We start from the raw sequence: 24,797 nt of genomic DNA, 5'->3' as shown, positions 1-24,797 counted from the left end.
GTAGGGAAGTCACGCAAAGGTGTAACTCACCATTCATATCAGTAAATGCAATCATGATGCCCCAAAACTGCGGAAGCAAGACAAGTTTTGGTATCTTGACACATACATCTCTCAGTGTACCGTGAATGCAGCTGAGTGTTGCGGGTTAGGGGGGGAGCAGCTGAGAGACACAAGTGACCGCTAGCTTCATGTCAACCACACTCCTGAACCTGCAAGAGCAGAAATCTGTCCAAGGGAAGAAGGAGAGGGAGAGACAGAGGGGGGGTCGCTGGAAAGGATACTAAACTGTATTTCCTTACGTTTGAACCTACTTAACATTTACATCGGTTTGGGTTTTCCCCCTATTTTTTTAAAGGGGGATATCAACTGTAGGGAAGAAGGGTTAGCTAGCCACCGCCATCTCCTCTCAGTCGGAGCGACCGCCGTGTCTTCCACACCATGGGGAACGCTGCCACCGCCAAGAAGGGCAACGAGCTGGAGAGCGGTGAGTTTATAGGCTTTAACTGTGTTGTATGTTACATTTATGAACATTCCTCAATAACGTTAGCTAGCCTGTTATTACACTGAAACTGTGGTACAGTAACGTTAAAAGCAGGGGAGGGCCGTGCGTCGGTCATCCCCCGCACTGTTATCCCACCAGCGCTGCAAAACACTCGCCCTTTTTACGTGTCGATAATTGTCAAAGCAGGGCATTTTTGTGTGTGATTTTTGCACGTTACATGAGTAAAAAAGGCCCTAGCTGAGTTAGCTGTTAGCATTAAGACCCCGTGGATGTTGTGGTTTTTCTTGGCTGCAAGGGGGTGGGGAAGCACAGGGAGCGTTGACAGTGTTAACATCCCATTAAAGCCTGTGACAGAGCCGTGAAAGTAATGCTTATCGATAGATTCCCCTTATTGATGATTTCACGCGTTAAAAAGGTTGTTTGCATGCCAACTGGAGCACAAGAAAAATCCAGTTTGATGACCAGCTAGCCTGCTAACTTTAGCTGTGAGGAGGGGGATTAGCCCTCAGAAGGCCCCTGTCATTTCATTGCCTCTTGATGGTCGTAGCTGTTCAGGCCTGCACACATACACAGTTAGCCGTGGCGTGTTTTGTCTCTTACTGTCTAAATCCTTTGACTAAACGTCTCTAAATTAGCAACATCTCATCATCCCCTCTTTAACTTAATACAAATCAGTATGTGAGTCTTACTGTATGTTTAGGTGCAGCTTTTGTGAGCAAAGCTAGCTGTATCAGACAGAAACTTTGCACAGATGGTGTTAAATCTGCAGCATTTAACCACAAAGGACTTATTGTTATAAATAACCAATACATTTCACTTAAAGGCAGTGTGGGATTGTTTTTGCCTCTGTCTTCTCTGCCACATCTTATTCTTGGCTACATAAACAAAGCTTTCTTACTGCACAGCACCCTGACCAAATATGGTGAAGAAATGACAAATGTGCTCTTTCCATTCATAAAACTGGGACCAACTAGTGTCTTCCCAGCATATGCACACCCGCTCAGACAAAAACACTTGTATTGTGGCACTTGTGATTATTTAGAGCCCCTTTTCTAATCTTGCCGTGGTAGAGGTCCATCAAGGCTGACTTCTCTCATTGAGCTCGTCATTGACTGGAGCGGCTTGTCATCAGACCTTCGTCAGAGGATAAGGGGTATTACAAGCTTTGAAAGGTTTGACGTAACTGGGCCTAGGAACAGTGTTACTTTGTGCTGGTATACTTTGATGTGTGCAGCTGGTCATCATTGATAAATCACAAATGTTTCCCTATACCTGGCTGTGAAATAAAAGCTGTGGGTGAAATCAGTCACAATGAAACTACTTTCATTTAAATGTATTATCTGAAATCCATGCAGAGTACTGTCTGTTCAGTTACACGATTAGTTTGTTTAAAGTAGCGTCACTTTATGATGCAGTGAAATACCTTCCCTGAGATTTATTGACCTGTTGAGAAAGAACAGGCAGGCACGGTGAACAGTGCCAGCCAGAGACATGCACACAAGAGATGATCAGATCAGCAATAGTTCTCATTGTGCCACGCATATCTTTTGAGTGTAACTATGATCCCTAGATCCTGCGCTGGGGCTAACTGTTAAACCCGTTTAAGCTGACAGTGTGCCCTGAGCTGCAGATTTGTCTGGTGCGTAGTCGCTCTGACAGGACGACCTGGGTGCCTACAGAGTTGTATATATACACTGGAGTACCTGTGTTTACTGTATATAGCTGCCAGTAGTTGGAGCAGCACCAAGGCAGTCACGCTTGCACAGGGAGATTAAACAGCTGCCATCATGACACCTATTTTATTTCACTGTGCCCGTGTATTGTGTTTCACTCTGTTGTGTAACAGAACAGGCCGACATAACTGAACCATGTTATGCTTGTCTGGATTTTGGCATTGCTGTCAAGAAGCAATGGCCAACTGTGCTGGCTTCGGACCATTTTGTCTCCCTTGGTACTAAATGTTGGAGAGACGTTTGTTGGGACAAAAATACCCTTATATTATTAAACTGTTCAAAGTTTCTGTGAGTGGATAGGGGATATTTAGTCATCATGAATGTTGTTTTGTTGCATTGCAATTTCAAGCAATCTTCAGGTTATTTTCTTTAATCTTTCAGTTTAAACCAAAGCTACCATGTTAAAGGTTTGTAGTCAGGGTAGTTTTTTATAAATTAACTTAATTAATTAACTGTTTCATGCAAAATGCCAAAAATGTATGTTTACAGCATCTTTAATGTGAATATTTGCTGCTTTTCTCTGATTTACATCATTATTCATAGAATATCTTGAGGTTTGAGGACGGTTGGTCGGACATCATCTTTGCCTTTTATAGATAGTATGAGGTTTGTGTATTAATGGTATAGTAATAGTATAGCATAATAGTACAGTGGTATTGATAGTAGTTTCATTTCTACATAAACACAAACGCAGCAGATCCTCACTATCTACAAAACTAGGAAATGTTTTTCTCTTTTTATTTAAAATGTAATCTATCACCAGAATATTTGCAGATCATTTTTATCTCAACTATATTGTTGATTCAACTCTATTTTTCACCAAGCATTCATCATAGTTTAAAAACGATTATCGGGAGAGAATTAGTCAGATTAAGCAGCGGAATAAAACCTCTCATTATAAACTTCAGAAATCTTTTTAAATCTTTGTTTCTTAATCTATGTTTTCAGTAGTTTGTTCTCTAGCATGCAGCGTTATCTTGTCCATCTGAACTAATATGCACGACTGAGTCTCAGCTTCATGCCATTTTGTTACACCTGTTCCTCAAATACCGCAGTAGACTGTCAGTCTATGTTTAAATTCCTCAGGTGATTGTCAACTCTGTTTTCATTCCTGTCTCTTTTATTCACTACATATCTTCAGTTTTGGTGATGTGTTATACTTGTTGTTGTGTACATGAACTCTATATTTCTCTCTGTCTTCTCTTCCGTATCATCTCATCCATGTGGGTGGTTGTTCCTGCAAAACCTTGGTGATCAATAGAGACATTTGGTATGCTCATTCCTCCCAAAGATGACCAGTATGGCAGAATGACTTTCATTTCATTCTGACTACTTGCTAGTTGTGCTTGCTTTTATTGTGTGCTTTGATAATAAGTCCTTGTTTTTGTTATCCTCATTCTCTCAATCTGGATTTTCCATACATTGGTTTGTCTTTGCCTACCATTTCTTTTGCTGTGTTTAATAGCCTTTCCCGAGACTGTAATATGTATCTATTCACAAGATGCTCAGAGAACCTTACCCTGTAATTGTAAGTGTTGTTTTCCCCCCTTCCTCTTGAGAATAAGGCTACTAAATAACAGAATATACTGAGTGTCTCGGCATGCATCACTTGTCTTGAATGTTGTTGTCTTGTGTTTATGTCTTGTCATATCTCTTTAGAGCAAAGTGTTGAGCATCCCATCTAATGTATATCCAGATGAGAGTTGACGTTGCCCATGTTTCTCTCCATTAATTTACAGTTTAAATTTCATTTCCGACATGTTTTTACTTTCCCCTATTAGTATGATAGCATTTGGTATTTTTGCCAGTTAAATCTTGAACTCAAATTTGTTTTGATGCCAATAATCCAGCTTGTTTCACTAGACGAGTGTATGCTAACTGTATCTGTCTGTGCTATTTCATTTTGTAGTAAAAGAGTTTCTAGCCAAAGCCAAAGAAGATTTCTTACGGAAATGGGAATGCCCAGCACAGGTGAGAATAATGAAAAAACATTTAAACAAACATTTTGTTGAGCTGCGTTCATACAGGCTAACACACTGCTTTATTCCCGCAGAGCACAACGTGCCTAGATGACTTTGAGAGATTAAAGACCCTGGGTACTGGCTCATTTGGAAGAGTCATGCTGGTGAAACACAAAGGCACAGAGCAATACTTTGCCATGAAAATACTGGACAAGCAAAAGGTCAGAGGAAGCAAGAGTTAGGCCTCATGGAACATTTTCCACGAGATAAACGTGTTTACATTTGCAGTTTACACTTAATACACAAACCTTCTTATCACCCTAAAATAACATTGAAATGTGTTCTTGTTGATTTGTAAGGGACACAAGTAAAATAAATAAATAGAAAACTAAAAGCTGCTTTCACTGCATGCTATTTGCTAGTGTAAGTGAGTTTTGCCCGACAAGGTCATCTTATCTCTTGTTATCTGTCAGGTGGTGAAACTCAAGCAAATAGAACACACACTAAACGAGAAGAGGATATTACAGGCAGTGAGCTTCCCCTTTCTCGTCAGACTCGATTATGCGTTTAAGGTACAGTTTGTTTTTTATATTCATTTATTATAGTAACGGAAATTCCTTATGTAGTTCTGGCACAAGTGTATTCTTTATTTGTTTTAGGACAACTCCAACTTGTACATGGTGATGGAGTACGTTCCCGGAGGCGAGATGTTCTCACACCTGAGACGAATCGGAAGGTTCAGGTGAGTGTTCTTCAGTCATCAACTCATTAAATATAAATACACAGTGTCACAAAATTGAATTTACCATTGATATCATCTTTTATTTTCTGCTGTGTGTCATAACGTACATTGATTAGTTCTTGAGATTGCTACCGAGAAGTGACCACTCCTCTCTCCTCCTCCTCTGCAGTGAACCACATGCTCGATTTTATGCCGCCCAGATAGTGCTGACATTTGAGTACCTCCATTCACTAGATCTCATATACAGAGATCTGAAACCTGAGAACCTTCTCATTGACCACCACGGCTACATTCAGGTGAGCTACAACAACAACAACAACAACAACAACAACAACAGCAACAACAACAAATCAAAACATAAAGCTGCTCGGTCTTATAAGCTGACACTTTACCCATGCATTGTTTATATGCTCCTTGAAGGTGACAGACTTTGGATTTGCCAAGCGGGTAAAAGGCAGGACCTGGACGTTGTGTGGGACACCAGAGTACCTGGCACCAGAAATCATTCTCAGCAAAGTATGGAGTATAAATATAAAGACAGTTTTACAGATATCTTAAATGGACGGATCCAACAATGTAGGCTCTCCACACAATAAGGTAACAGCAACATCTGTCTCTCATCTTGTTAGGGCTATAACAAAGCCGTGGACTGGTGGGCCCTCGGAGTCCTCATCTATGAAATGGCAGCTGGATACCCTCCATTCTTTGCAGATCAGCCTATTCAGATCTATGAGAAGATCGTGTCTGGAAAGGTAAGCGGGTGTTTGTATTTCATGTACAAAACCCAGATTTCCTCTAGAGATAAGTGCAATTTTCCAACCCGTTGAATTGGATTTCTGACTTTCTAGAAACTGTAATTGACAGCATACACAAACATTTTGTAATTTTTATTAAAGAGAATGTTTATATTATATTTGGATGTTCTCTAGGTTTAACAATAAAACATTGGTTATTACATAATTTACATTTTCTTAAAAACTGCGCCAATATCAGGACCTTTTGTGAAAACCTTGTTTTTGTGGCTTATTTTGGACTTGCAGTTGTTACTTTTTGCAAGCTTTATGCCTGATAAACCTCCACTGGGACGTCATGTTGCGTGTGTATGTCTGGGACCTCACTCTGGTTCTGTGAATGCATGGTAGAAACATTATGTCTGTTGATTTGACTGGCAAGACTGATGATCTGACAACCGTCTGGTTTCAACCATCTCTGTTTTTAACTGTTAAAAACACGTTTTAAAAAACGTTCTTCGTCTTCTCTCTAGGTACGATTCCCATCCCACTTCAGCTCCGACTTGAAGGACCTGTTGAGAAACCTGCTGCAGGTGGATCTGACCAAACGCTACGGCAACCTGAAGAACGGAGTGAACGACATCAAAGGCCACAAATGGTTTGCCACAACAGACTGGATCGCAATCTACGAGAGAAAGGCAAGAAGCAAAAAACACTTTGTGGTCACACCAAACACTGGTCCTTCTATAAAAAAAAACAAGTTAATTAGGTATTGATTTGTTGATAGTGATTTTTTTTTTAGCTCGTTCAAAAATTCCCTGCCACAATGCTCCAACTTTATTGTTTTATACCATTTTGTTTCTGGGAAGTTATCTGAGGACAGTTCATCAATCCAGTGCTGTTGTTCTTTTACTTGGAAGTGACTCTGCTGGCTGTGAGCTACATGGCATTTTGCAGGGTGACAATGATAATGGAGCTCTTTGATTAATCAAAGTAGATATTAAGCTCAGGCCTGAACTAAATGGATCTGTTGATTCTGTTTAACCTTAACTCATTATACAGTCATACTACTTTTCTGCTTAAACTATTAATGCTTTCCCTCTGTTTAGTGACTACACCGTGCTTTACAATAGTTAGTGGCGGCGGGAAAGCATTTATTTAACCTTGAGCTGTCATGTATGTTTACAGCCACTATTTGGTAGATTTGGCATCCTAAATATTGCTGTATCAATGGCAGGCTTTTTTTGAAGCCCGTTTTCACTTTTCACTTTTTTGTTTTCACAATGTGATGATTGATAATTACTCAGTCTAGATAGGTACCAAAAATATTTAATTTACTGAAATGGAAGACATGGACTCCTCTTTTTTTCCCTCAGTACATTTTTTTTTTTTAATGAAAGAAAGATGAGTAATGCTCACATTGTCACATCTGTACCGATTAAGTGATCAGATTCATTTTCTTTTATTTAGTTACCTGCACATTTATCAAGAAATAATTATTTAAATTCATGTCTCCATGAAGTTACGTTTAAGGGTTAGTAATGACACATTTGGAGTTATTCCGAGCTTCAAAAACATTCTATAGTCCTGCACTTTGCAAAGGACCTCAGGTGGCTTGGCCTGCTCACAAACACATCCATCTGCGTTTTGAATCCCAGCTAAAGCCAAGTCTTCCTGTATCTTTCCACCTTCATTGACTATTCGCAGACAGCCAAACACTTGCTGTTTAGTAAATACGGAGTCGATGGAGGTGGACTTACTGCTTTTCAGAAACAGTTGACTGAAGATCCTTGTTTGTGGCATGTCCAGCTTTAGCCTCAAAGAATATGCACTTTACTGTTATTGGTTAAAGAGGTTAACCTGAGAAAAGGCTGATGAAATGGTATATTGTAGAACAGAATTGCACCCAGTAAGGCCTTGATGTTGTTTCATATACTCTGCAAGGACTTCAATTGATCAAATGTCAAGCAATGAGATTATATCAGGTGTTGGTGAATTTACAAATATGTTGAAATGTTTTAAGGACATATCTGAAGCTAAACAACAATAAACAGTGGAAATGGTGGTAGAAATCTACTTTTGATGGTTAATCATGGTGAAAAAACACATCACGTAATAGTTTTCAATCAAGTCAATGGTTACTGACATATACAAAACCAAATCTTTGATTGTATCTATTCCCTGCTAAAACTGAGGTATTCTTCAGATGAACCACTTTGTACAAAAGCGTGTTCTGACCATATCCAAAGGCAGAAGTGTTTTATAACCATGTGAACTGACAACACTTAAAGGTGGGAAAATAACCTGCTCTCAAGAGGGGATGACCCGATCATTTAGAAATGTAGGTGCACACATTGAGACTTTCTCTTTTGAAGGAATATATGGTGTTACTCAAGCTTTATTTTATTCACTTAAATAACTTAAGAGGAAAGCTCAAATCATGCATATTGTGTTCGCTGGCTGAACGTAGGTCTAATATGGTGCCTTTGGAAAGTAAAAAAAATATTGGACCAGTTCTCCCTAATCCTTTCCCTGTAGAAGTGTAAAGGAAGAAGGTTTCACTCTCTCACAAAAGCTTTTTTTTAAGAACACAGAGCCCTTAAATCTTTAATTTGGTGTATTTTAACTTCATTCAATGATGCCTGTTTGATGCTACAAGGTTCATTGTTTTAAGATATGTTCCTTTACATTTTTGACGATTTCTTTGGAAGATAGTCTCTCCTTCCTCTAAGAAATAAATGATCTCGTTTCCTCTGGCTATTAAAATGTATTGCTCTTGTTCTCGCAGGTGGAAGCTCCATTCATACCAAAGTGCAGAGGCCCAGGGGACACCAGCAACTTCGACGACTACGAGGAGGAGGAAATCCGCGTTTCTGTAACGGAAAAATGTGGGAAGGAGTTTGCAGAGTTTTAGGATGCATTACCATGGATATATCAGGGAAATAAGGGGATCTTTGCACTCTTCTAAAGACTTGGGATGGAGCAGAGACCATCGTTTTTGAGATCTACTACATAGTCCCTTCATTCCATATGGCTGAATGAGGTCGCCATCATCCTTGGGTGCCGATAACCTCTCACTGTCACACACACCTGCGTATTAAAGCAGACACACCACTTTTTCTTTTCTTTTTTTTGTACCTATCCACCAATTTTTGTTTTTTACTTTGAAGCAGTTAGTCAGTTAAGATGTTATCTCCTTTTAAAATGTGATCTTCAATTTGAGGAAAACCCGAGACAATGGCCAATAATAGTCCACACATTGTAACTGACATGGTGACAGTTGGGTTGTAGGCTATCCCTCCAGTTGTCAGAGGTGTGTGTTTGATGGTTTATTACTAATCACATATAAAATTCTGGCCAGCTTTCAGAGGTAGCATTCGTCCTATGTGCATATCTGTCAGTTTTGTAAGACATTTGAACACGTTGAGTGTTAAAAGCATGACCAAATAGACAACTTTGGGTGAGACAAGAAGAGAGGTCCTTTCCTTTCTTTGCTTTTTGCCTAGAGAGCCAAGTCCTGAGGCTCCCACGAAAGAATCCATTCACTGTCTTCTTGGTATTCTGACCCAGGCACAGCAAGCCATCGCAGAAATGACAAACCTTGTTACATTGGTCAAATGCAAGTCCAGTTGTTTGTTTGATCCTTTTGGATCTGTTAGTCACATGTAAGATTTGTAATTTGGTATTTAACTATTCTTTTGTCGCTGTGTCTAACATTATAGTCATATTGTCCCTAGATTTCAGGTCTGCGTATAAAGACCTTTGTTACGAGTCTGTGGAACAATGTGGCTTCGGTAAACGGAAAAGAGTGAAGTAAAATCCTTTTGAGGATTTTTATTGAGTGTAATGTTAAGTTGAGAGCGTCGGTGTGAATAGTGTTGAGGTTTTGTGCCTCAACATTGTCAGTGAAACCTTAAAAAAGTACAGAATTTGTAATGTATTAAATCAAAGATGTTTTAAAATCTTAAGAAACAAATGCAAAACTGCATATTCACCATATTCCCCTGTTACAACCCCGGAGAGATTTCTGTTTCATTCTTATCAAAGAATGTAGATTTGCAACTTATAGGTATGCATATTTGAAGGCTTGATTTCAAGGTACAGTTTTCCTCACAATACACTGGCTAAAATAAAGACTGCTCCTTCGTATCACATGTAACCCTGTTATTGTTAATCTCATTACATCATACGTATATACATTGTTTCATATATGTTTTTATTTATACACATTAGAGATGCTAATAAATTTTATTTTTAAAAGTGTTGATGTTGTGATACTCTCCCATGCATTGTCAGAATGACCCTGATGTCATTCAATCTGCTTGAACACTTGCATAGAAATTGTATTTCCATGTCTCAATTCAACCACAATATCCAGACATAGTAGGTCCCTGGAACAATAAGCATTTATTTTGAGTCAGCCAATGAGAGCAAACACCAACTTTTCATTTGCATACCTGGAAATAAAGTCACATCACAGTGCATATATTCGCAATTTGGTAGCAACTTATTAAGAGGGAAAATAGATTATTTCAGTATACAGCAGCTACTAAAAAATAGGTTTTTCCAATATTTGTAAAACAATGAATGCAGAAAATGTAAGGGATGCACCCCCCTTGTCTAGATATTTATTTATGCAGAAAACAAACTGTAGAAATGTACACAAACATCTGGCAAGAAACTGAGAATGTAGATATTGAAGATTAAGTCAATAAAATCAATATTAAAATATATTTATTATGCTAACACATAACAATGAATTTCGTAAAAATAGATCAATTAAAACATGTATACTACCATAACACGTGTAATAATGCTGGGAGGGTTAAGTGTGTTATACAGTCTATGGTTGAAAGGCAAGAATAGTATAATTAAAACTATTGGTACAATATCTAAATAATGCAGTATTGATGCTAGATTAAACTAAAGTATACAAACGTTGAATTTGTATTGTTCAAAATTAGTGTAATGTATTTATGTTTTTAATATGATAGGTATGGTTATTAATGGCGAGAAGAACATTGGGAATTTGGGCCTTTTGTTTTGCCGTAGTCCTTCCATTGCGTTGGTCTATGGGTAATGTAGTACATTGTCAGACACGTGGGGCGTTGCGTTTCTAAGTTTTCAGAAAGATGGCGGGTCTGGAGCTGCTGTCGGACCAGGGATACCGTTTAGATGGAAGGAAAGCCACCGAGCTGCGGAAGGTTCAGGCCCGCATGGGTGTGTTTGCTCAGGCGGATGGCTCGGCGTATTTAGAGCAGGGAAACACCAAGGCTCTGGCTGTGGTGTACGGTCCTCATGAAGTAAGTAGCTGTTGATGGAGAGGGTTAGCCAACAATAACAGCAAGAATGTATAAAAGCGGTAATGAGTGACCGGTTTAATCAGCCAGAAGTGGGTTAATATACTCTAAACGTTCGTGTATTAGAAAAAGAGGTTTTGTATTTGCATGTGTCAAGAGAAAATGGCATTCACAGCAATACAAGGATTTGTCGTTGGACAGTTGAGTGTGTTTTGAAAATTAACACTTCGGCTGATGCCCACCATAAATTATCACAGTTCAAATTATACTCAAATTATCTTTCCGCCAGCCACATTTTATTTATAAGGGCTGGACAATACGGTTTAAATCGAAATAACAAAAATATGTTTTTGCATATTCGATGCATCTTATGAGGTACATACTTGTTACTGTCAATTGAATGGAGTCCAGTACAACAACTCTGCCAAACTCTTCTTCTGTGAATCTTGTAACGACCAGTGTTTGTTACACCTTTCTAAGAGATTTTATTTAAAAAATGTTCATCACTGAGGCTCTAATAAATAATGGTGTTGAAGTGGACGACCTTTGAAATGTGTTTCCCTCATGCAAGTATTCTTTGTATAAAATCCCATTAAGTCGTCCAGTTTAATATTGCTGCATATTTGAACCGTAATAATAAACGTACTGTTTACTTAATAGCGACAGTGTGAACTTGAATATAATCATTTTTGTTTATGAAAAATGTGTAGCTTAACTTTATATTGGATTGCTTTACATTTGACAGGTGTACCTGATCAAGTGCTGTTTATAATCATTGAACGTGGAATAGAGAAGGCCAGAAGTGTTGATGATGTGTTTGTCAACCCTTAGGTAAGAGGCGCACGCAGCCGGATTCGTCATGATCGAGCTGTTATCAACTGTCAGTACAGCATGGCCACCTTCAGCACGGCGGAGAGGAAGAGGAGACCACACGGGGACCGCAAGTCCACTGAGATGAGCCTCCACCTCAAGCAGACATTTGAAGCTGCTGTGATGACCCAGCTATACCCACGCTCTCAAATAGACATCTATGTCAAGGTTAATGATGAGCAAGAACGTTTTTTTTTAAATGCTGGAATTTTACATTTTGTGCTGAAACCAGAATTTTTCTTTCCAAACAGATTCTGCAGTCAGACGGCGGAAACTACAGCGTGTGTGTGAATGCCGCAACTCTGGCGGTGATTGACGCAGGCATCCCCATGCGGGACTATGTGTGTGCCTGCACAGTCGGGTTTGTGGATGAGACGCCTCTCGCTGACCTTTGCTATGCAGAGGAAAGTGGAGGAGTGAGCTCTCTGGCCTTAGCGCTGCTGCCTCGGGGAGGACAGATCGCTCTTCTGCAGATGGACGCCAGACTTCATCAGGATCACTTAGAGGCTCTGATCGAAGCTGCCATGACAGCTTGTAAAGGTGTGAGCAAGGTGCTGGATCAGGTGGTGCGGCAACATCTCCAAGAAGCTTCTGTGGCTTCTGCAGAGTGATGCAGAAAAAGGAATGAACATCTAGACAGTGGATTTGGTTTCAGACTGAAAGTCATCTGGGACTGAATGGAGAGAGGCATGATGGGAAGTAAATGTAGACTAAATGTTTTTTATGTATCCATGACATTTATACTTTTGTACAATATATGTGTGGTGAAGCTATTAATAAAAATATAAACCTTACTTTATTTTAATGTCTGATCATCTCATTACTAAAGTCTTGTCCTTCATTCAAAGTCCAGGCAACCACCGGGAACATTTTAAAGTTTAATTTAAGCTTTAAAAAAGTATTTAAAGGTACAATCCTCGTCCCTAAATCAAACATAATGGTAACCACCATGGACAAATAACCTCAGATACAATAGTTGTTAGTGTTTTAGACTCAACCATAAATCTTTTTACAAATAAAATGTAAGTTTACATTATTTTTTAAAGCACAAATGTGGCCTTTACGACCATAATGGTTTTAGACGTTTTGAATCAATGTATTTATCGATGTGTTTATATCTCTGGGTCAATTCAATGCTGCATTGTTAGAAGAAAATGCATGATGTTTTGTTTTTTTTTCTTAATTTCCCATTTCACACCGGAAGTGGGTACGCCGCACTAATGTTTCCGCAGGAACAAGGAAATTGAAAATATTTAGCAGCGGTTGCAGTGAAAAAGCCCCACCTCTGCAGGTGGATGCTACCGGCTTTACACTGGTAAGAGGTTTGTCTTCATATATATAATGATGAAATATATTTACACATGAACCACTTTACTATTGCTGATAAGCACCTTCGTAGAGGAAAACATTAAAATACGGTGTACCCTTTGGCGAAGCCATTCAGCTAGCTAGCAGCAAGCTAACCACAGCTGTCAGTGGATGACAATGGGTGGCAGGAAACGATTTCCAACCTTAAACTGAATGGGAATATCTCTCATCTGTATTTTGGGTCGTCATAACTTGCCAATTTGTAGGTGATATCTAGTGTAACAATGTGTGTGCTGTCTTCAGGGTCCAGTGTATCAAGGCATTTCCTTACAACGGACAACAACATGGGACTGCTGTCTGACCCAAACAGGAGACGGGCTTTGATCAGCCTGCTAACCCGCCTCAATGCCCCAATCTGGTGAGTCTTTAGTCACTGAGAAGTGAATGCACATGAAATCTCAAATGCATTAGTCAAAATCAATGCAAGTGTACTTTATTTCAAAATCTCCTTTGATTGAAACATGATTTATCACATTGAGATCTTTACCTCTTTCCACTGATTCAGATCATTTTTATTTTCTCATTTAAATACATTTATTGCATTTAATGTGTGCATTTTCAACTAAGCAGTTTGTCTACCAGTGTCGTTTTAATATGTATTTGTGTGCATCTTAACATTTTGAAAGTTGTCTGATCTATAGGGCCTCCTTGAATATGAGATGATACTCTCTCACTTATATGATTTCTGTCTTTATATTCTATCCACTTCAGTGTGGTGTGCTACATGGCAGGTGTGGCCTGGTTCATGGGGTTGGCATTTGAGCCGTTCACTCTGCGGACATACATGTCGGAGAACGCCATGGGGTCTACCATGGTGGAGGAGCACTTTCCAGCAGGCGAAAGGGCGCTGGCCACAGGCAGAGAGTTTGCAGCACACAAGAAGAAAGCGGGGTAAGGACAACACAAAGAAGGAAGATACAACATCAGTTAAAAAGTAACATTTCATAACATAGATTAGACTGCTGGGTTAAATTCTAGAAAAAGTATGTCTGTGCTAGGGTTTAACAATTAGGAGTAGATCAAAATGACAATGTACAATAATATATCCTATTTGTAGGAAGTGTTAAAGCGAAATACGTCTCAAAATATTATTCGGATTTAGGTTATGTTGTGCTGAAGAGATCCTGGACAAAATGTATTCTATAGACTGGATCTGTTGGCGTAATTTAGCGAGCTGTTTCTTTGCAGTGGGATGCCGGTGGACTGGCTGGTGAAGACCATGCAGTCTCGAGGGCTGGAGGTGTTTACCCAGAGGTTCTCACGCACACTGCCCTTTCCCGATGAAAACAAAGAGAGATATGTACGTCATGGATCTAAGTATGAAGTAAACATTATTGCTCACATGTTTTTGTCATTTATATCTAAGCATATTCCTTGTTTCCTCTTCACCTCCCTCCTCTTCTCAGATGGTAAAAGGCACAAATGTATACGGGATCCTCGGGCCCCTAGAGCTTCCCGTACTGAAGCCCTGGTTCTGAGTGCCCCCTGCACCCCCGGTGATAACAACAACCAGGCAGTGGGGCTGCTGCTGGGCTTGGCACAGTACTTCAGGAGTAAGTACAGAACTCATGGCCCTCTCCAACATTCGACTGGCAATCTTTTTTTTTTCTTTTAATGGCTGCTGTGTTCCTCAATAGATCAGGTTTTCTGGGCCAAGGACATCATCTTCCTGGTGAATGAGCATGATCTGATCGGTATGCAGGCCTGGCTAGAAGGCTACCATCACACCAACACTACAGGTAACCACCAGCACACAGACACAAACACAACAAACCTGTCACAAAAACGACTTTTATTGGCGACATTCCAGAAATCCAAAGTGTATAAACTGGCTCTCTTCTTTTATCAATCCGCTCACTATTAATAAATATCTTTATAAGTATTTTATCCTCCCCATGCAAGACTGCCTCCTCAGTGCACTTTTCTTCTGTAACGGTGCTTCTAGGTATGGACTGGTCTCCACTTCAAGGCCGCGGTGGTTCAATCCAAGCCGCTCTGTCTCTGGAGCTCAGCAGTGATGTCATCACCAGCTTGGACCTGGTACTGGAAGGCCTCAATGGGCAGCTCCCCAACCTGGATTTAGCCAACCTGTTCTACGCCTTCTGTCAGAAGATTGGAGTACTTTGCACCACCCAGGGGAAGGTAAGCTTGTGATGAGGTTTAAACCTGCCACAGTTTTCTGATTTTGGTGAGCAGAGTGGTTAAAATATCCAGGGTTTTAATGAGCTTGTCCTGTGGATGTTTCTATAGCTGCAGAGGAATGACTGGGACAGTGTGTCGGGCTACAGCCACGCAGTTCAGACCATGATGCTCATGGTGATGAAGCAGGCCAGCGGGCGATCCTGGGGGGATCACGGCCTTTTCCTGCGGTACCACATCGAGCTGCCACCATCAAGGGCATCAACAGTTTCCGTCAGTACAAGACTGACATCACCACCATTGGCAGGTCAGGATCAACATTTGTAGTTAAGCTTCTACTTTCTTTTGTTTATAAAAGTGACCTTCATAAACTGACACCTAGTTTCTTTTTTTATTGTTTCTCGTCCTAATTTATAGGCTCATGGAAGGAATGTATCGTAAGCTGAATAATTTACTAGAGCGCCTTCATCAGTCCTACTTCTTCTACCTCATGCCGTCCCTCTCTCACTTCGTCTCCATTGGTTACTACATGCCCGCCTTCGGCCTCCTCGCCGTCATCCTGCTGCTTCGTGTATCCTTTCACAATTATTGAAATTGATTTGCCCTGATTTTAGCACAGGTTACTGATTAAACATTTACAGTATTACATTTAAAAGTAATATTATGTATGTGTTTGATGTCAGATTTGCCCTTGACTATGATACAGGCTTTGGATTTGTGGGTGCAACTTGCAGCTCCACCACTGAGAACAGAAGATGGAGTCGTTGACCCTGAGCAGGTACGACATAGATACAGACAGGTCGAAACTCATATCTCAAGTCTATTCAATCAGTTCCTTCAAAAATTGAATCTGCTTCCTCCCAGATGTCCAGTCCAGGAGTGCTGTCAGTGCTGACTCCTCTGGTGATCAGCCATCTGACCGGAGTCGCTCTGTACACGCTGCCTATCCGCTTCCAGGAGATGGCTGTGGAGCACTTCCCGGTCTCTGAGACCGAGGCTGTGGTCCTGACAGCTATAGCTGTGTACACAGCAGGCCTGGCTTTGCCTCATAACACTAACAGGTAGCTTCTTACACCTGCAACACTCTGATTCAGATTTCTGGCTTACATTTCTTAATTTTATATGCTTTTTAACGTCGAATTATTATCTGAAGAAATAAGATTTAAAACCGAAAAGTATTCTTAAAGTTCCAAACTGAAAGACTGTGAAGTACTTATAAATACATCTATGCAAGTACGAAATTTGGTCTGAGGGACCTCATTGTTTATATGATTTGTGGACACCATTTTTTTAATATCAGCTACAAATTCCTTTTTCACAGTTACCATTTAGGATTTTTTAAAGCTTTATTAAATGTGATGAACAACTGAAGGCTTTAAAATCTTTTCTGATCATCATGCCAAAAGTTCAAAATGTTTAACCCTTAAGGTCTATTAAGCCACAAGTTCTGCTTTCTATGACATGTACGGAAGTTAACCCAGACCTAGAACAGAGCCAGTTTGGAGGAACACTTGTACTACCTTTGTTTGACCTGCTGTCTGTTGTAGGTTCCTGTCGGATGGGGGGACGGAGCAGGGCTGGAAGGTGCTGAAGCTGGTGGCGGTGCTGTACCTGGCCGTGCTGCTGGGTTGCACCGCCCTCATCAACTTCTCCCTGGGCTTCATCCTGGCTCTCACCCTGGTGCCTGTGGCTGCCTTCGTCACACCCCACGTACCAAAGTAATACACATGCACAGACTCTTTGGTCTTTGTTCAGCCATATGTTCGCTAGGCGGAAGTAACACTTTGCATTCCTCCCTTTAGGTTCCTATCAGCCTTTGTCATGGTGATCCTCAGCCCAGCCTGCACCCTCCTCTTCTCTGTCTTCTTCTTCCAAGAGCTGCAGGAAATGCCGATCAGCTTCCTCGACGGTTGGATGCTGTACCTGTCAGTCATCTCTCAGGGCATCCTGGACCACTGCCTGTACGGCTCTCTGGTGTACCCGCTCATTGCCTTGCTGGTCTACCCCTGCTGGCTGATTTTCTGGAACATCCTCTTCTGGAAGTAAACGCTACATCACACAGGACTACTGAAAGCTTTTAATGTGATGATTAAAAACCCTCTGAGGTGGTCTCAGTTTTGTCTTCACTGGAAGAAATGTGAATGACAGTTAAACCCACTGGAGAGATTTGAAAAGAAGAGGATGTGGCTTCGGTACATTGCAGTGACTGCCTTTGTCTGGACATTTTGTTGGTGTTTCACTCCTAAAACAGTGCGGAAAATTCTTTATAAACTAAGCAGAACGGACTGTTTATAGTTGATTGGAAGAAGGGATGATCTTTTTATAAGTAGCTGCACATGGTTACATTTTGCTTAGCTAAACACTTTTGGGGGATTATTTTGTTTGGGATACATAATGAATGAATTGATTTTTCTTTTTAGCTCTTTATAATAAGGCAGGATGGTTAATGCATGAAGGTAAACATTAACAGGGAGCGGCTATTGGAATGGAAGAAACGACCTGGTTAGTTGGACATCTGCATCCTTTAAGATGTCTGTCTTGTATTTTTATATTTTTTGATAACTTTAAGTGAAACATGTTTATTTCCTATTTATAAATGCCAAAATAAAAGATTGAAAAAAATGGACCTTTGTTTTAAGCATTACACGGTATTAATCTGTCCCTCACAACATCAGAAAGCCTTCACTGTTTTCCACTTGCGATCATTCACGCGAGTATGATCCAAATACACTGACTATGAAGAAGTAACCCATACAACACCTCTTCAACATCCACATTTTCATTTTAACCTAGTTCATACATACATCAGGGGTGTCCAAACTATGGCCCGGGGGCAAACTGCGGGCGTTTGTCCATTTTGAGTCGACCATCCACAAATTCTAAAAGTATAATGGAAAATGGCCCCCACCTGGAACTTGTGCTTGTCTAATATTGTACTTCCTAAATATATATGGAAATATATATTAAACAGTAGTATCCATGTGTTAATAAGCCCACTCATCAAATACATCCAGTCAATAAGATGGTAAAAAAAAATACACATAACAAGCTTCGAAACAGACCCTCCATATTTCCCCATATTATAAGCAATCTGAGGCTTCTGTTTTCAGGCTAAACAAAATAAATGAAACCCTTTGGAGAGCTGTGATGTAGGCTTTCTTCTTAAAGCATATTCAAGTATCAAGCATAATTGACCAACATTTGGAGGACTTTTGCTAAGGTATAGATTAACTAATGAGGCATTATACCGCACCTCTAGTGAGGGGCCCAGCCCTTCGTGTATGTGGACACCCCTCAGGAGAATGATCAATAATCAAATGGGATTTGTTAAATTTCCACTATGTTTATTCAGGTAATGCACGTTTTTACAGTATAATGTACTGAAAACAGATCATTCCATTGCTGTCACAGCTCACGGGGAATTGAGTAAAATTAGATCAACAGATAAAATGTACATCAATTACTCAATGCAGCTTGTTAAAAACAATACACTCATTACAATGTTATAAAAAAATAAAAGCACTTGACAACCCTGTAAACGCAAAACCCCTTCTCCTATCAGCCATGGCTTCTTTTTTTTCTTTTAAAAACGACCAACATCATTTGGTTGAGAACACTTGAACAAACAGCACAAAGCTTTCTTCTTCTTTCTTCTCCTTTCTTCTCTCGCTTCACAGTTGGCCAAAGTTTAAAATTCCCCTCAACTTCAGCCGAGATCAGATGCAAAAAACTTCTGTCACGTTTCCCTCACCTAAAATAAATATCAGACCGTTTGTGTTGATCGTGTCACGCACACCCTGTAAAATAAATAATGAAGAGTTCTTGCCGAAAGATGTATGTCAAGATATCAGGTCAAAGCTGACGCCCCAGTCTGCAGTTCATAGTCCGAGCCTCGCCAGTGCAGCTCTGTGTCATGCTACAGTGCTTCAGAGGACTCTCAGTGCACTACACAGTCTTTATGGGAGTATTTTGTTGTTGAGCGTCCTCACTGTGTGTGTGTGTGTGTGTGTGTGTGTGTGTGTGTGTAAGTCAGTGACACATGGCAAGCTGGTGATGGGCAGTCAGCTGCTGCTTAAACCGGACTCTCCTCGATCCTCTCTTCTTCCTTTCTCCTTTGTGAGAGAATGGTAAACATGAAAAGAGGCGACCGTCACTTAAAACGTGACTAGTGGAACACAGAGGTATTGCTCATTGGTGATGATGCAGTACCTGCTGGATGTGTGTGTCAGGTCTGGCTGTAGCACAGATTTCGCAGCCCGGACGGGACGGCTTGTTGATGAAAGTGCATGAGGGACAAGCCCACTCTGTCTGCTGAGAGGAGGGGAGATAAAACAGATTCAATAAGGAAAAAAACAGGCTTGTTATCAAATTTTAAATATTTATCTCATAGATAACATTTCTTAACCTATAGCGACAAAGCCTAGCAATTTTTGAGTCGGCATGCCATTGAAAGTTAAATAAATTCCCACTAAAATCATTTTTATTTTTAAATATTACATCTTATTGTGTGTACTGCTTCACCGACTGCTTGCATACCTGTGTTTTACTCGCTTTGTTGGTGTGATCATTCAGCTGCAGGCTATCTATGTCCAGTAGATCTTTGATATCACCAGGTCTGTCGCTTCCTCCTCCTGTGCCCCCCCCAAAAACAGAAACAAATAAATAAGTCAATAGAGCTGCACTTTCTTTAGAGTTAATGTAATCTTTCAAATCAGCCAGGAAATAGTGTTAACATCCCCATCTGATCTCCCTTGTAGGAAGGACGTATTGAATGACATTTTATAGAGTTTCAAGATTTACTATAAAATCCTTTCTGAACCAATAACTTAACAGAATGATGTATTGTACAACTTTAACATTAACTTTTAAATATTAGAGAAGTGAATGACCAAATACATTTTTTGGTCCTGGGTAATAAATGACATAACAAGCCAAAATAAAATCTTGGGCATCGGCCTTGTTTCTTGTTTCAGGAAGTTGAATACATGATTAGATGGACTGAGGCTTTATGTTTATCATCACTGTGCTGCAGTATTGTGGGGCATCGGGGACTACGAGTCCTACACTGTTTATCCAATATGGATAGCAAAACACTCAAACAACCTAAGCTCAATTGCAAGCCATTAAAGCTAACATATAACTGAAAATAAATATAAAAATATATCACTGCTTTAATTCCTTCTGCCTTAACTGTGACATTAAGTTTGTTGAAGTTACCCTGGTTGTTGTGGGGAAGCCTTGAGGGCAGAGTGCTGTAACCCCTCCAGTCCTGGGAGGTGGGGCCGTTGCCTGGGGGGAGAGGTGGGGCGAGGAGGGCGCTCTCCAGGTCCTGCTGGAACAGCTGGCGGGTGATGCGGGCTTGCCGGGCGGAGATAAGGTAGAGGTATGCCGTGTCTCCGTCCTTCTGCACCCCGTAGGAGGCCAGCGACCTCGGCTCGGTGCACAGGCACTGACCAATCACCCAGCGCTGCACGCGAGGGTGGAAACCGTACTCGAGAAACACCTGAAGAACCAGAGTGTTGGCAGTAAGTGAAAGAAAACCTTCAATACCTATTTGATTGGGTAATTGACCGTTTTCTAACCTGTTGCTTGAGTGCAGCCACAGTCATGTAAGGAAAAACCTTCACTGTGACACAACAGGACGACGAAACGTCCTCCACTACCACGGATAAACTGAAACACACGTCACACGTTACAGCTTTATAAAGTGCAAAAACAAATAACCTCGAAGCAATATATCCTCATTCCTCACTTCAAAATGTTTATTTTCTTACCCGATTTCTCCCTCTGCGTAGTTCTTTTCAGACAGCTGGATCGTCAGCACTGCTTTTTGCCGAGCCAGAGTGGACGCGTGCTGCGAAGCGGCTTGAGTATCACCCGCTTCAATCGCCCGAGCGAGCTCCAGACAGAGCTCCTCTAAAAAACAAAAGACATAGCAATCAAAAGTGACATTTTTAGAGCATGTTCTGAGCAGAGAACGAGAGAACACACATTGGTAAACAGAGGTACCCACCAGCGAGCGGCAACGAGGCTGAGCTCCACTGCTCTGTTGCTGCTGTGCTGTCGTTGTGTCTGCCATCTGATTCACATGTTTTAATATTCGCAACTGTCAGGGGAGACAGTCGAAACTGTGTTACAAAAGTGCTTAATGCATAAGGTTGTCACTACAAACATCTATCAACAGAAAGCTGTTGCAACAAACTCCTGCACCAAAATATTTAAGAGACAGTTATGAATACCCTAAAACATGGATCTAAAATACGGAAATTGTAACGTGTAAGTTTGAGGTATAAAATAGATGCCAAACCTCTATGTGCCTCTCTGAGTGATGACATCACCACCGTGGCCCACTCCTCGGCCTCGCGGTCGCAGCGGAAGTTAAAGCGGATGCAGTCGTGGGGCGGAGCGACCAGACGCATCTCATGGCTGCGGGCGCATTTCACCTCGTACTGCACTGACCGGAGATCAAACTCTGCGATAAACTGGGGGGGGATACAAGTTCATCTCAAACGGCTCTTTATTTTGCAGGGACAGTTTTAAGGAAATGACCTTAAATAAACAAGTCAATAAATCCAGTTTCATTCAATTTAACAAAAATCATTCAAATTGTTTTATTTCTAGTTCAGGCAGCATTGCAGGACGCATTTCCTCAATTAATTGATTACGGTTTGGTTATGAAGAATAAAAATTACAATGTCTCAGAGCCCAAGTCCATGTTTTAAGATGAATTGTTTTGTCTGATCAACAGTCCAAGGGAAGTCCAATGTACTCTTAAATCTTCCCTTTCTATATCTGGAACTAGCAAATGTTTGGTACTTCATATAAAGTGCTGATGATGAAAACCTTTCCTTAATTCTTCTCCGCCATTACATTTGTGATGAACATGAATAAATACAAAATGCAATACCCTTTGCAATATATTAATAAGAGGAAAGCCTGCCTGAACTCGGCTGAAAGCAAATGAGATTAGACAATCTCTAATGTTCACTGCAGCATCATTGTAGTCTGTTTGTTGTAGGTAGAAAACAAAAAACAGATAGGGATTTTCCTCCTGCCAGAGAGTGTATTTATACTCTGATATGATTCTGTAAGAGTCTGCCAGCTCAGACTGAAAAGTTAAAGGAAGCTGGCATCAAAGTAAAAGTATGCAAATCAAGAAGCATCTCAATTGCCAGAGGGAAATCTGTATGGCTTCGAGAATTCACCAAGATGAAAAGCCGAAACTGAGCCTGTCAGATCTTTTTTAGGATAACAGAACGCAGATAACTTGTCAAAAGTACAGATTTTAGAGCAAAGTTTGGTGAGACAGGCAGAAATCAAATTGAGTTCAACTTCATAACACTTCGCAACTGTGTTAGAGTAAAGGAGAAGAAGAATGCCTGCTTTTACAGAGATGTTCTCAGGGTTATCCTCTGCCAATTTTATGGTTGAGATTATGTAAACCGTGTTACAGGGAAGAGTAACCTAAAAAAACTGTTGAATAATATGTGTGAGAATATAAACTTGGATTGACTAACAGTTTGAAAGAAAGTCTGATAATGAAGTTTGGGTGTGAGCGATGACAGCCTTTACCAGAGATAAGGAGAGGGGGTCTAATAATACATGTGTTTGGTTGTATTATAGGAATTGTATTGTGTACTTTTTTTTCATATAAATATATATATTGTAAGACTCAAGGCTTATTGGCAACTGAATGTTAGAACACTTCGGCCTCTGCTGCTCCTGTTGACACCACTTTAAAAAAACTATTGAAGTTTGAAAAAGACACTGGTAGCTTTCCAAGGCTATAACGAGAGTACACACTGCCAAACAAAGCAGTTGGGAGAAGGAAAAACAAATCAAAACATTGCTAATTTTGGATCTTTACCACTGTAATGTACTGATGCTTTTAGCATTGCTAACAAACACACTAGGTGTCTGTGAGTTCGCCATTTCAGATCAGAGTGAAGCTGTGAATCCTTAGGTTAAACAAACACTATGCACAAAATAATTGCCATTATGTAATAAGAAAATGCACAATTGTCCTAGTCTTAGTTACTCAGGTTCAATACTCTCTTTATCTGATAAGGAGAATGATGAGAGTTTCTGGGGGCAATAAATTCCTCTGCTCAGCCTCATTGAATCGTCAATTCCCTAATTTGAAGGAAGGAATACACAGTATGACAAGGGTAACTGTATTATAAGGTTGTCATGCTACAGATGACAAAATCAAGGCTGTATTCTAGTTGGAAATCCCCACCTTACCAGGACAACCTTCCTGCACTGTAAGATTTCCCCCTGATGATGTTATCATTGTAATAAAAAAAGTTTTGTTTCGGGAAATTTGAAAATGAAAGTGAAACTGCAAATCTCATTAACAGGTAGCTAACTTCTCCCTCTTCTATATCATACAGTATATCATTATAAAACATCAAGGACATTATTGGGTGGTGTTAAAGCTTTAGATACACAAGCATACAATACAATCTGATGTTATTGTATCCCAAAATCTGCAGCTGTGGGGCTGTATTGTGGTGCTGCGTAAAATGGCCTGTACAGGCCTTTACTGGTTTACAATTTTAAAGGATTCATTAAGGTGGTACATATGGAGCAGGTTACGTTTACATCTTCCAACACAAACAGGTGTATTTGTGCATCTTACCACACTGCGGTTTCCGCTGGTATCTCTCAGCGCCAGTCGGAACTCTCCGGCCCGGCTCGGGTCCATGCTGAGCTGCAGCCGCAGAGCCTCGCTGCCTGTACCGGGGAGGCACAGGGGCCGGATCCCAGAATGACACACGGAAACCCGGACTGACATTAACACAGTGCTGCAGCAGGGAGTAAACGCAGGCCCGCTGCACGCAGCCTGCTGGGACGAGGCAGGGACCGGGGCTGGAGGAGCCCAGCCGCCCGAGCTGAGTGCCATGTCGCGGACACTTCAAGGCGGAGAGAGGGTGTCGAAGCCCCGCGGCAGGTCCAACTGCTGCCCGCTGATTCCGTTGGGTTTAGTAGGTCCACCGGTGTCTGGAAACAGCGCGTTTCTTCACGGGAAGACTGTGGTTGACTTCTCGCCCCGCGAATTCTTCCATGTCTACCCGACCCGAGCAGAGGGGTAAAAGAAAAAACAAAACAGGAAGTAGAAAGGTACGTCTTTTATTTATGTCCGTAGAGAAACGTGTGTATGGAACAACCGGTTGTTCAATAATAAAGCTTTTGAATGAATGAAAATCACACCACAGCTAAAAGTGGTAGAAGATATTATATATATTTACATACATTTAATCGTATTTTTAACTGTAGATAAAGCGAAATAAAGTGATATTAAAATAATGTACTGTCCCTACCAAAAAGGCGATAGAACAAACTAATTAAATTTATGCTTTTTCCAAGTATATTTAAGTATATTTACTCAAGTACTAAAGAAGTATTTTGAGAGACTGGTAGTTTACTTGAGTGTTTCAGTTTTTTTGCA

General features: G+C 40.6%; 4 protein-coding genes across 5 annotated transcripts; 3 read left to right on the top strand and 1 right to left on the bottom strand.

Annotated features, from left to right (window-relative positions):
* The first annotated feature begins 129 nt into the window (after positions 1 to 129).
* prkacbb (protein kinase, cAMP-dependent, catalytic, beta b) lies at positions 130 to 9,934 on the top strand. Its single transcript, XM_063885927.1, has 10 exons — positions 130 to 484; positions 4,145 to 4,206; positions 4,289 to 4,417; positions 4,670 to 4,768; positions 4,856 to 4,938; positions 5,108 to 5,234; positions 5,359 to 5,454; positions 5,568 to 5,690; positions 6,203 to 6,367; positions 8,458 to 9,934. Exons 1-10 carry the CDS (start codon positions 439 to 441, stop codon positions 8,581 to 8,583), a joined length of 1,056 nt encoding a protein of 351 aa, XP_063741997.1. The 5' UTR covers positions 130 to 438; the 3' UTR covers positions 8,584 to 9,934.
* An 804-nt stretch (positions 9,935 to 10,738) lies between these two features.
* Positions 10,739 to 12,638, top strand: exosc4 (exosome component 4). Its single transcript, XM_063886735.1, has 3 exons — positions 10,739 to 10,972; positions 11,801 to 12,007; positions 12,091 to 12,638. The coding sequence occupies exons 1-3, from the start codon at positions 10,802 to 10,804 to the stop codon at positions 12,448 to 12,450; spliced, it is 738 nt and encodes a 245-aa protein (XP_063742805.1). The 5' UTR covers positions 10,739 to 10,801; the 3' UTR covers positions 12,451 to 12,638.
* A 355-nt stretch (positions 12,639 to 12,993) lies between these two features.
* Positions 12,994 to 17,972, top strand: gpaa1 (glycosylphosphatidylinositol anchor attachment 1). Its single transcript, XM_063886734.1, is given in 15 exon segments — positions 12,994 to 13,154; positions 13,451 to 13,565; positions 13,919 to 14,098; positions 14,396 to 14,507; positions 14,614 to 14,641; positions 14,644 to 14,760; positions 14,845 to 14,946; positions 15,153 to 15,349; positions 15,458 to 15,587; positions 15,590 to 15,653; positions 15,764 to 15,917; positions 16,053 to 16,124; positions 16,211 to 16,407; positions 16,894 to 17,064; positions 17,149 to 17,972. Coding segments are annotated over 14 exon segments (1,842 nt in total). The 5' UTR covers positions 12,994 to 13,154; positions 13,451 to 13,491; the 3' UTR covers positions 17,393 to 17,972.
* A 703-nt stretch (positions 17,973 to 18,675) lies between these two features.
* On the bottom strand, positions 18,676 to 24,475 carry LOC134866599 (ranBP-type and C3HC4-type zinc finger-containing protein 1-like). Of its 2 annotated transcripts, none has more exons than XM_063886831.1 (9): positions 23,988 to 24,475; positions 21,654 to 21,828; positions 21,360 to 21,452; positions 21,121 to 21,262; positions 20,929 to 21,019; positions 20,564 to 20,849; positions 19,883 to 19,977; positions 19,556 to 19,654; positions 18,676 to 19,458 (listed from the first exon to the last, which is right to left on the bottom strand). In XM_063886831.1, the coding sequence occupies exons 1-9, from the start codon at positions 24,249 to 24,251 to the stop codon at positions 19,408 to 19,410; spliced, it is 1,296 nt and encodes a 431-aa protein (XP_063742901.1). In that variant the 5' UTR covers positions 24,252 to 24,475; the 3' UTR covers positions 18,676 to 19,407. The 2 variants fall into 2 exon arrangements, with proteins under 2 accessions (XP_063742901.1, XP_063742900.1); XM_063886830.1 differs by having other exon boundaries at positions 19,556 to 19,657; positions 23,988 to 24,473.
* Positions 24,476 to 24,797: the final 322 nt, after the last annotated feature.

Source organism: Eleginops maclovinus, chromosome 6, assembly GCF_036324505.1.
Source record: "Eleginops maclovinus isolate JMC-PN-2008 ecotype Puerto Natales chromosome 6, JC_Emac_rtc_rv5, whole genome shotgun sequence".
NCBI classification, from domain to species: Eukaryota; Metazoa; Chordata; class Actinopteri; order Perciformes; family Eleginopidae; genus Eleginops; species Eleginops maclovinus.
The sequence above is the reverse complement of the archived record's forward strand: the minus strand, read 5'-3'. Positions and strand labels throughout refer to the sequence as shown.

Bases quoted from the DNA above. Each gene is read 5' to 3' on its own strand.
- prkacbb (XM_063885927.1), top strand. From the start codon at position 439: ATGGGGAACGCTGCCACCGCCAAGAAGGGCAACGAGCTGGAGAGCG. The intron at 4,207-4,288 runs GTGAGAATAATG...TTATTCCCGCAG, and splicing joins AATGGGAATGCCCAGCACAG to AGCACAACGTGCCTAGATGA. The intron at 4,418-4,669 runs GTCAGAGGAAGC...GTTATCTGTCAG, and splicing joins AAATACTGGACAAGCAAAAG to GTGGTGAAACTCAAGCAAAT.
- exosc4 (XM_063886735.1), top strand. From the start codon at position 10,802: ATGGCGGGTCTGGAGCTGCTGTCGGACCAGGGATACCGTTTAGATGGA. The intron at 10,973-11,800 runs GTAAGTAGCTGT...GTCAACCCTTAG, and splicing joins TGGTGTACGGTCCTCATGAA to GTAAGAGGCGCACGCAGCCG. The intron at 12,008-12,090 runs GTTAATGATGAG...CTTTCCAAACAG, and splicing joins AAATAGACATCTATGTCAAG to ATTCTGCAGTCAGACGGCGG.
- LOC134866599 (XM_063886830.1), bottom strand. From the start codon at position 24,251: ATGGCACTCAGCTCGGGCGGCTGGGCTCCTCCAGCCCCGGTCCCTGCC. The intron at 21,453-21,653 runs GTTTGGCATCTA...CTCCCCTGACAG, and splicing joins ACTCAGAGAGGCACATAGAG to TTGCGAATATTAAAACATGT. The intron at 21,020-21,120 runs GTAAGAAAATAA...CGTGTGTTTCAG, and splicing joins TACGCAGAGGGAGAAATCGG to TTTATCCGTGGTAGTGGAGG.